Source organism: Watersipora subatra, chromosome 7 (genome assembly GCF_963576615.1).
Source record: "Watersipora subatra chromosome 7, tzWatSuba1.1, whole genome shotgun sequence".
NCBI lineage: Eukaryota > Metazoa > Bryozoa > Gymnolaemata > Cheilostomatida > Watersiporidae > Watersipora > Watersipora subatra.
In genome coordinates this window covers 5051255-5063372 of record NC_088714.1, presented here as the reverse complement: position 1 = coordinate 5063372, position 12118 = coordinate 5051255, and the positions used below count along the sequence as shown (strand labels likewise).

General features: G+C 33.6%; 1 protein-coding gene across 2 annotated transcripts; it reads right to left on the bottom strand.

Annotated features, from left to right (window-relative positions):
* Positions 1 to 15: 15 nt before the first annotated feature.
* On the bottom strand, positions 16 to 9434 carry LOC137401177 (methionyl-tRNA formyltransferase, mitochondrial-like). Of its 2 annotated transcripts, none has more exons than XM_068087559.1 (10): positions 9330 to 9434; positions 8592 to 8719; positions 7966 to 8029; positions 5914 to 6065; positions 4231 to 4353; positions 3282 to 3384; positions 2600 to 2675; positions 2059 to 2156; positions 1628 to 1789; positions 16 to 1066 (listed from the first exon to the last, which is right to left on the bottom strand). In XM_068087559.1, the coding sequence occupies exons 2-10, from the start codon at positions 8693 to 8695 to the stop codon at positions 833 to 835; spliced, it is 1116 nt and encodes a 371-aa protein (XP_067943660.1). In that variant the 5' UTR covers positions 8696 to 8719; positions 9330 to 9434; the 3' UTR covers positions 16 to 832. The 2 variants fall into 2 exon arrangements, with proteins under 2 accessions (XP_067943660.1, XP_067943659.1); XM_068087558.1 differs by having other exon boundaries at positions 9349 to 9433.
* Positions 9435 to 12118: the final 2684 nt, after the last annotated feature.

The following is a 12118-nucleotide window of genomic DNA, read 5'->3' as shown; positions in this document are numbered from 1 at the left end:
TGAGAAAAACATTAGTGAATTTATAATTTTTGTATATATTTTGTCATGATATTCCATGTGTTCTACACGTGTACATTTTACGTAACATGCCATGCCATTCACATCAAACGAGAGAATTATTAACAGTAATAATTTAATAAATTCTTTACATTTGTGAGCAGATAGTGTTAATACAAAAAAAAACAAATTATAGCAAGCTCAAATGTCACTCTAAAAGGAGTAATATTCTCTGACTTCACATAGCCACTTGTATACTTTCGCAACAAATTTAAACGAATATTTCAGTAATCAATAAAAACTATTTGGATGCAGAACAAATATCTGTATAGCCTTGTCAAAACTGGCTATTTATGATATCAGTATGAAGAAATCATCTTAACCATATCTATGTTCACATCTCACCATTACTCATTCATACAATACTAGGTAGTTGTACAACCTACATGTATGTCAAAAAACTGCCCTAAAGTTTGTTTACTCAATTTCAGGTATATTAATAACAAATATCTTTTACATAAAATAAAACTTGAAGATTTCCTAGACACACAAAACAGCAATATCCAAGGGCAAAGCAGCTGATTGCTATATTAGTGTTGAAAAAGTAAGGCCAGACAGCTGACCTCCCTAAGAGTGTTCAATGATGCCGGTGAGTGTGCAGTATAAATGCTGCAATCATGAATATGTAGGAGCACAGTCTTGGTTAGTTTAACTTGTCTAAAAAATAGACCAGCTTGCTAGCCTAAGCTCTAGAAATCCAGTTACCAAACTTTTTCTCAAAGATAACTCGGTAATATTAAAGTGGTGAACCTATCCGTCTGAAGGTAAAGCGAACCTATCCGTCTGAAGGTAAAGCGTGCATTCGTAGCAGCTGCTGCCTCCAGTGCTTCTGATGTGCCAGCCGTTTCTTTAATGTCAGCACCTTCGGCTGTTTGGTTGGTCCGAAAGGTTCAACCTTGTTGGAGAACTTGGCATATTTCCACTCAGGTTTTGATAGGTAACCATTATAGAATGATTTAGCAGACATAGCTTTCTTCACGCTTATCTCACGAACTCCCACCAGACCATCCTAAAACAGTGGGTTTGTATTTACAAACTGAACAGTTATTTCAATGCAAAGATCCATGGCTATCTAAAACCATGATTGTTAATGTGAAACACTTAAAACATATTTACGCGGCAGTTCATGTTTTAGCAAAGCCTGTGTTCTTAACTTCTTTAAGAACACACCTAAAAATTCCATCAGCAAGGTGATTGAAATGTGCAGTTATAATGAATTTCCTGTTCGGGATAGAAACAAATCTGCTGTTAAATGATACGCTATAGAACCATCTGAATAGTTCTATTGGAAGTTCTTTCACAACTGTGTAGGACTTAGACTATCTGTTTGGATCAAGTTTAGGCATTGCGCAGGTGCTAGTGCAATGACTGGGTTCTCAATGCAGTAATACATTAACATTATACTTGGTCCCTCACATAGTCAAATGATCTTGACATTTAAGGGTATCATATTGTACACATCCAACGAACAACTTCAGTCTACAATTTACCTTCATTTATTGATAACCAGTTATATAAAGTGGGAGGAGACTAGCAGAACAGGAAATACAGTAGCTTGTCGACTACATACTGTGCACTGAATGGCGACACAATCCTTCTGACCCAAATACGCCAAAGCTCCAGCACGGCCGGCTAGCCTTGGGTCTCTCATGGTGTACCACTGCATCTCCTTTGGGGCTACCAACTTACTCAGTTTCACTTTGTATTCCCCAAAGTATGTCCAGATATTGTGCTGAAACATGATTTTACACTTTTCACCATACTAATACGCAGTTGTAGATAATATGATTTACACAAATTTTCAAATAAAGTGAAATAAGTATTTAATGAACTTTATTCAATTAAAGAAGTTGTCACCACCTTATGCATACAAGTACTGTGACTTTTCTACTTGAAACTAATGTTAATGATGCAGTGTGTATCGCATCCTGGGAGCACTGAATATGATTTATAATACAGCTCAAATAACATCCGTGATCTTGACCTGTTTTTGTAACTCACCATTTCACCAAAGGCTCTGAACTTTCTGTCAACTAGGTCGCAGGTGTCACTGTTCCAATCTATTAAAAACCTGCTATCCTGTTTATTGATCTTGTAGGCTACAAACGACAGACAATAGTAATTATTTTATGCTGACTGAGACTAGCTAATAATTTCTATAAATATGCAAAATCTGCACTTAGTTACCCATAATTAAAGCTATTCGAGTCAGATGCTCTTTCTACCATCACTAAGAGTCCTGGATATTGATCTTCACCCTACTTACCATAAAAGTATTACCATATACTATTATTTGTGAATTTAAGAGGTGGTCTGTAGAAGCATGATTACTGTACATAGAAAAATAAGAATGGATGGCGAGAAAACAAGTACAAGAAAGCAATGAAAACGAAGGAAGAGCCCATACATAAAATATACGATAGAAGCAGGCTATCCAAGTCAAAGGAGAACTCCTAAATTGAATATGGAAGCCTACATCAGTCATTGACACTGTAATAAAACACACTGTAATAAGTAGAAGTATTGTAAGAAGACCACTTGCCATAAGTAGCATATCTGTCATCCTGGTCTATTTCTATGTCCTCCAAGTGAGACAGGTCTTGCAGAGTCTCTATCAGCTACAATAACAAGTCATAGACAGTGTTCACCTACTACCCTGATGGCATACTCCACAACTGTCTATAGATCAGGCAGTCCACCTTATTCTGCTGTGATCACACAGTTTTGACATGAACACGGAAGAGGAAATTAACATTCAATATTAGGCTTATGTGTCAATATATTCCATGTGGCATGTAGCGCTTCAGAGAAGCAACAATAAACAGAATATAGTAGTTATGAACTTAAATACTATCCGTTTTAGCTCAGATATCCTGTAGAGGTTTTTGACCAGCTCTAATAACAAATGACCTTGAGTAGTAATAACAAATGACCTTTAGCAGTAATAACAAACGACCTTGAGCAATAATAACAAATGACCTTGAGTAGGAATAACAAACGACCTTGACAAATAATAACAAATGACCTTGAGTAGTAATAACAACCGTCCTTGACAAATAATAACAAATGACCTTGAGTAGTAATAACAACCGACCTTGAGTAATAATAACAAATGACCTTGAGTGGTAATAACAAATGACCTTGAGTAGTGATTGGGCTTACTTCAGAGGTTTATCTATTACAACTAAACGCAACCGTGGATGACATCAGAAAATTGAACTTACCAGATCTCCACCAAGATCACCGAGAATATCTAGGAGTTGTAAAGAAGTAGCACCAGATGGAACTGGTATCTCCCTCTGATTCACAATAGGCCCAACATCAAACCTAAAGGAGATGATGAGCAACAGCCAGTGAAGAATCTCTCAACTACTGTGTACGTAGATGCGTAACTGAGACAACAGGAATGACAACTCTATATTCTAATAAATCATATGCCAGACAAAAGAAAACTTATTCATGAACAACGGAAATTTTACATGATTGTACAACCAATTATTTGATTTACTACTGATAAATAAACCGGATACCTTTCTAAAAGAGCAAAACAATAAGAAACCTAAACATAAAATGCTTTGCAAAAAGATTGTTATAGTTTTAAGGTCTAATAAAATACCTCGTAAATATATTTCAAACTTGGTGAGCAATCACCTAACTTATAGCTATAGTATAGCTAACGTATAGTATAGCTAACTTATAGCTATACTTATAACTCTATTGAGGCTTATAGACAATTATTATCTAAAAACAATTAGTATAGAATGACTATCGCCTCAAATTCCAAAGCTTGCTTAAGACCTTGAAAAGGCAACAAATAAATTGCTTTGAATCAGGAAAACCAAACAAGCAGTATTACTGAACCTCAATAGTATAAATGTTGTAACAACTGCGAAAACATATATATATGGCGCCATATAAAGTGTGAGTTTGTACAAGATAGTTATTCCCAAATCAACTTTATATGATATATTTATTTAGATTAACTAAACTAAAAATACAAAAATCAGAAAATAGAAAAGGATGGTAGCCACTTTGTAAACAAATGAGTTTCCAAATCGTAATGAAAAGGAAGAGTTTACCGGCAACTGCTTGCATCGAACTGAACCGGGTTAAACTGACAACAAACTTTAAAATCGTAGCAAAAAGGCCTCACGGTAAAACGCATACGCTTACTTATATGGCTGAATTTGCTGTATGGTCACACCAGTTTTCTTGTCACCAGCTAGTATCGTGTATGGAATAGGGGCACACCCCCGCCATCGGGGCAAGAGACTCGGGTGCACATTCAGTATGCCACTGAAATAAGAATCAACGATTCGAGATGAAAACATCATTACCTATTATTAGTATCTGTTACTATTATTATTACCTATTATTAGTATCTGTTACTATTATTATTACCTATTATTAGTATCTGTTACTATTATTATTACCTATTATTAGTATCTGTTACTATTATTATTACTGTTATTAGTATATGTTACTATTATTATTACCTATTATTAGTATCTGTTACTATTATTATTACTGTTATTAGTATCTGTTACTATTATTATTACCTATTATTAGTATCTGTTACTATTATTATTACTATTATTAGTATCTGTTACTATTATTATTACCTATTATTAGTATCTGTTACTATTATTATTACCTATTATTAGTATCTGTTACTATTATTATTACCTATTATTAGTATCTGTTACTATTATTATTACTGTTATTAGTATATGTTACTATTATTATTACCTATTATTAGTATCTGTTACTATTATTATTACTATTATTAGTATCTAATACTATTATTATTACTGTTATTAGTATCTGTTACTATTATTATTACCTATTATTAGTATCTGTTACTATTATTATTACCTATTATTAGTATCTGTTACTATTATTATTACCTATTATTAGTATCTGTTACTATTATTATTACTTATTATTAGTATCTGTTACTATTATTATTACTATTATTAGTATCTGTTACTATTATTATTACTATTATTAGTATCTGTTACTATTATTATTACCTATTATTAGTATCTGTTACTATTATTATTACTATTATTAGTATCTGTTACTATTATTATTACTATTATTAGTATCTGTTACTATTATTATTACCTATTATTAGTATCTGTTACTATTATTATTACTATTATTAGTATCTGTTACTATTATTATTACCTATTATTAGTATCTGTTACTATTATTATTACTATTATTAGTATCTGTTACTATTATTATTACTGTTATTAGTATCTGTTACTATTATTATTACCTATTATTAGTATCTGTTACTATTATTATTACCTATTATTAGTATCTGTTACTATTATTATTACCTATTATTAGTATCTGTTACTATTATTATTACCTATTATTAGTATCTGTTACTATTATTATTACCTATTATTAGTATCTGTTACTATTATTATTACCTATTATTAGTATCTGTTACTATTATTATTACCTATTATTTGTATCTGTTACTATTATTATTACTATTATTAGTATCTGTTACTATTATTATTATTGTTAGCGTTTATTGCTTTTATTATTACTACTACTCTACAATGGTGTGAAAAATGAGCTACAAAAAGTTGCTAAATCTGGTATATTTGTATTCCTCATTTAGTCATGGCATCTAAAAAAACTGAGCAGTCAGATTCTGAACATTCAGTTGAGCGATGAGTCAATCACATTCTGCTAAAGAACATTATGTTAGTCACAGTTAATGCAGTCAGTAAGCTTGCTGATCGTTTTTTAACAATTTTGAAGGTAATGTAAAGAAATTGTCAAAGCGAATACAGTAAGAAGCACAGCAAGATGTTAATAAACATTTAGTCTCACTATGGGAAGAGGTCTATGAATGATTTGGGAAGTAAATGTCCAAATGAAGCCACAACTCCGACATCAAACTCTCCTGCTTCGATACCGACATCTGGCCAGATGAAATGTTTCATATCTGTGGATTTACCACGAACAAAGTCTTTCACAGCACCCTGAACAAAAGAATAAACAACAGATAGTGACTGCCACAGAGTAATGAATCAGTGGGAAACTGGCTACAGCTCATATTTACCAATTCTTTTGTATAACTTTGTAACAAAATATTCGCTGATTAAATGGCTTCATATTAGAGATGGCAAAAGAGAAGTGATAAAAAAGAGAAGCGATAAAAGCTTAAAATATATAAGAAAACAGTAAAAAGAGAATAGAAATGGTTATATAAAGGAGACACGAGGAGAGAAAATAAAAAGTGAATAGTACAGGATGTGCAGTAAAAGGTGACAGAAGGAAGGAACAATGTGGGAGCGGAGAAAGAAAAGGCAGCAAAAGGCTTTAGTGAATTAATGTATATCCCCGCATGTATGCCGATTAGTGGATTAATGTATATCCCCGCATGTATGCTGATTAGTGGATTAATGTATATCCCCGCATGTATGCCGATTAGTGGATTAATGTATATCCCCGCATGTATGCCGATTCTAGAACGCAAAAACATACCGAGCTAAGGGGTCCGACTTATACGCGCGTAACTCTGATTGAAAGCAAACAAAATGGAATTATGCAAACTTAATTTCAATAGCTACAACTCGAGCTAAGCATGCGACTGGTAGCCTTTTACTCTCATTTTGTTTTATACAGTAGCGATAGCTTGCACTTGGGGAAAAGCCACATGTGAAGATTTACACAAAAAATGCAACAAAAATCCTTCAACATGCATTCAGCCTTTTTCTGTCCATTTTTTGTTCTTACGATAAGAGCATGCTCACCCACATGAAGCAGCTTTTGTTTAGTGATAACACGCTATGACGACAATAACAGTCTGGTTGATTGGTCAAACACATGATCGCTCGCGTTTTACGCGCATCACATGCAATAGCATTAAAACTATCGCTAGAACAGTTAAAAAGACTTTACCGAAGAAATATCAGATTTTACATATAAAAGGAAATGAATATTTTACTCTGCTTCTTTTAAACTAAAAGCAGTGGAGGAATAACATAACAATTATGGCTACCACTATCATTAACTCTTTTGCTACCAAATAAATTTTATTACCGAGGCAAATGAATATTGGGTAAAACCAACTGCTTGACATTGGCGCATATAAGTTGTCATAGCATTGACCAAATTAATTAGCATAAAGTTTTACATAATCTGAAGCCATAAAAAGACTACAAGTGTGTTGCGGAATGCTTTCAGACACTTTTTTGTCCTCTTCATACTCTTCATACAGTCAGACAAGCTACCACTATTACCATAGTTTAAGGCATTATTATTACTGTAAAAAATAAATACTCACTGTCAGCGTTATTATTACTCATTAGATAAACATTAGATGTCTATTGATCTGCGATTCGTGAAACCTACGTAGCTGTAATGCTTTTGATCATCATGAAAAAAAAGAAGCTATAAATATGTGTTTTTGCAAAGTGAAATTAAGGTTAGTAAGAGATGCAAACATGTTTTCCATTGGCTCAATGAAAACAGATGATTGTTTCCTTTTGATTAATTACACTTTAGACTAATTATACAACTACCAATCAGAAACGTTTTACTTCCAGAACTTTTTTATTTGATAGGTACGTATGGCGTATTACAAATAAATCACAGGATCGGCTTCTTATGAATTCCCTGATTTCAGGCCTGTTTTTCGAGAATTGGTTTTTATGTGGGAACATATAGTAAGCCTAATTAGCACGTTTTACGCAAATTGATATAAATTATAGAAATTTTACGCAAATTATATCATAAATTCTAGAGAAGGAAGAAAATGCAAAAATACAAATGTGTTAAACAGAGAAGGAAAGCAAAAGGGTAAGTGTAGTCATAATACCATCGACTTAGCCAGAGCAAAACTTACTGTATCATATCAATCTAATGGCTTACACTCACCTCTGACTGTTTAGTAACCACATCAAGCCTTTTCACCAATTGCCTTCCTCCAACTATTGATTCTCTATGAAAATAAAGAGAAGATACAGAAGTACGTTTGGGATCATAATATGCTCATAAATTGTATAATTTAAGATCATAATACATCTCAATTATAGAGTTTATGCACGAGTACTTGAAGTACCTCAAGTATATAGTATACGTACAAGTATCTCAAGTACATAGTATACGTACAAGTATCTCAAGTATATAGTATACGTACAAGTACCTCAAGTATATAGTATACGTACAAGTACCTCAAGTATATAGTATACGTACAAGTACCTCAAGTATATAGTATACGTACAAGTACCTCAAGTATATAGTATACGTACAAGTATCTCAAGTACATAGTATACGTACAAGTATCTCAAGTATATAGTATACGTACAAGTACATCGAGTAGCGTATATAGTAAGCACTCTAAAATAATTGTATACGAAGCTATCTGCTTCTGGAACACGTAAAAGTGGGTTTCAAAAAAGCAAATGGCACCACGTAACAAGTCCAGCAAAGTTACTGGCTACTAGTATGGCATTTGCCAAGAATAACTCCTGAAAGTGACAAGCATCTCAAAGACTTCTTACCTTTTAAGAAACTCAACATAAAGAGCATCTAATATCTTGATAGCAAATCTATCTGTTCCTAAAAACAACACTTTCCAACTAGGAGAAAGACTGTTCCATCGCATCCTCAAGAACAGATGCAGGATGACCTAGAAGAAAAAAACATAAAGTTAACCAATTATACTCTGATTGCCATAAACGAATGTAAATCATTATTCAATGGGCTCTAACTAAAACACCGTAGTTTTTCAGAACTAGTATCCTCATCTTTTGTGTCAAGGAAACTTAAATAAAACTCGCAAACCCAAATCTAATGCTTCACTATTTTAAATTAGTAAATAAATTAGAATAATAAAAACCTTAAAAATAAAGAACATCGGCTGAGCTCATTTACTGTTTCAGCAAGCACAGCCAAGGAATACCTAATGTGAATGTATTGAATGTCTGAATGTAAAAGAGTTTGACATAACAATTTAACCGCCTCTGCAAAGCATCAACCAATTATTTGTTTTAGCAATAGTTAGAGATTCTTTGAATATCATCAATAATTGTCTCAAATATTAATATTGTTTACAAATGTTACCATGAAAGCGCAAGAGTTATGTTTAGTACTGCGAGATTTACACAAATGATAAATTACAACATAAACTATAAAAAATATTTGATTCAGTCTATAAAATTACAAAAAGGGCATGGCATAAAATAAGCCAAATTATAACAAGTTTAAAAATATACACAAAACTTAATATTTATGGTTACATTGAAATAACTGTGCTACCAAGTCCAAGCACTGGCTGATGGGTGTCTTTCTGCACTCACTAAGGTTGATAAGATTTTTCACCATGAGCAGACAACCACATAACCTACAAGATAAGTGAATAAAATCACCAACCTGAGAGTATGCCAACTGTTGAATGTGTTTGAATAGTTGAAAAGTTTTGAAGAGCTCAAAACCTTTCAACTTTCACACAAAAATGAAGTTACTAGTCAATTAGAAAAAGCATGTGTTTCAATTATTTACAAATACAGGAGTAAAACTTGTTGGCAAACTATGGCACATATTGTACACCGTATTGTTGTGAGACGCCTACAGCACATTGAAGTTTTTTTGTCAAGGGACGGGATTCCAAACTGTAGCTGATGGGTATATAAATGAAATGAATTAAAAATGGCAAACAGAAATACTCTGCCACATGAAAACTCACCTAAAACCAAAAACCTACATACTAGGCATCCAAACACTGAGAAAAACTCAGCATAAGATCTAAACCTGCGTTCCTTCATGGACTGTGGACCCAACCAAGTAATGCACCATCTGATATATCTTTATATACTATTAATTCTATTGCAGATCTAAATATAGCCATTGATTATTTATGAACCTGCTGGCTATCGACAATGCTTTCTGTGAAACAAACCATTTTTTAAAATAATTGCAACAAACTGATTAATTCCTACCCAGTATAACTCACAATGTTTGATGCGAGAATGTGTGTTTTTTGTGCTTTGTTGTTGTTTTTTCTGGTCTTCGCCAATTCTATTTTGGCCAATAGGTTGCCTCTAGCCACTCTCAATCCTGAAAATCTGTGATATCCTATTCGGAGTTATGATCACCTTTGGAATGAGCGCTACATGTGTAATCTAATTAATTGGGTGGGTGTCATTTTAACCAAGCAGAACAAAAGTTGTGCTAGATTTGCAGTTCAGGGCTTAAGAGCTAAAAAAATGAATGGAACAGAACATCTCCAAAAAAACTTTCTCATAGGAGGTCTACTACCAGTGACCAGCCTATTTTCCTGTCTTTGCAGTTATGGATTGGAAATCAAAAGCTGGTGGCAGCTACTCAGTGAGTACCTTTTGTTGCTTGTCAACCTTTTTAACAATGCAACAAAACGTTGAACATAATATATCCAATAAGCAGAAGAGCATGCTTTCAGCCTGTGCTGAACATCATTGGTGTAAATTTAACCATTTATTGTTTCATCAATGAATGGTTAAATTTACACCATTCATTTATTGATCCTTACCAATAGCATCTATACCTAATCTCTAACAGGAAAGAAATAGCTCTTTTAAGGGCCCACATTGGCTTTACTGTTACTTTTTTAAAGAGCCTCATGTGTATTTTAGGTAAGTCTCAATAATTTTGAGACATCCTCACGATTGTCAGACATCTTCAAGCGTCTTATAGGTTAACTGTTAAAAATTTCAGAAACCAGGATTCAGTGGTCAGAGCGCTGGCTTATTATCAGTAGGTCAGTGATTCCCGACACACATGGGCCTTTAATAGTGGGTAGAAGGGCACCCAACCACAACTGCTCCCACGATGCACTAATAAAAGAGAAAACCTGACAAGAAACCTGAGGCATACAACAGGAACACACCTCACCACCGGTCCAAAGAACTGCTAAAATGTCTAATCCAAACAGTTGAAAAAGATAACGACGTGAGGCACCTGCCAGATACAGAATATTCTTAGCCAACTTCCCACCATCATAACATTACAGAAAAAAGGAGTGTGTCTCAAAAACTCTCATGACCTTATGTAAAAAGTCAATTCATTCGTCAAATTGTCTTGTTATTTTTTTTTACCACTTCATAACCAGGAAGTGGTAAAAAACTGCCAATAAGTTTCAATTGCTTTTACAGTGGCGTTGACATGTTTGGGAGGTCAAAATAAGAGAAAAACTACTGATGCATTCATAAGCCACAATTGGAGCTGTTAGTTAAGGATAAAATTGGTTTAAAGTGATAATCAAAAATTTTTCTTGTTAAAGGTTGGCATCCGGTAACATCAGGTCAACTACTAGACCTGTTGACCTATTGGACCTGGACACCTAAGGTTGTCCAGTCTGTAACTGTTGATGACAAGCAATTACTAAGGCCCAATTGTGTTTGGCAAAGTTGTAAATTTAGCGTTAATGTACTTGGCGCCTTCCATTTGAGCCAAATAATTGTAGCTGAGAATGTCAAGTAATTCTGTGACCTACAAGGTTGACTCCCCTAAAGTTTTACTGCTTTATTTTCTTGTAAAAAGTTTTGCAATAAACTGATCCACCCTCACAATTTGACCTTAGCTAGCCATGGTGTTAGTAAGCATATAAGCATTTGAAGCATATATAAAACATTTTCATGTTCCACAGTTTTTGTATTCAGTTTCCTCTAACTGTGATTAACATAACATATCAATAGTTTTCATTCATAACTTTCCATTTGTTAGTTAGCCAACAACACCTAGTATGACGTTCGGCGATGCGCTCAGCTTTTTTTCACCTTTATTTAAAGAATGATTTGATTTCTACTGTAACCGTTGATCCTGTTGCATGTGATCCAGTTGTCACAATTAGCTATACTCCCTCAACAGTGGAACTTTAGTTTTTTTTTGGTAGCCCTTCATTCATCTCCTCAAAACAATTGTATCATTTTTCCAGGTGGTGCATGTGCCATCAGAGACAGTCAACAATGCATGTTTTACCTTCACGTGTTAGAAAGCCAAGCTGAAAAAGTGTTTAAGCCACTATGATCCTTTGTCTTAGTTTTATCATGAG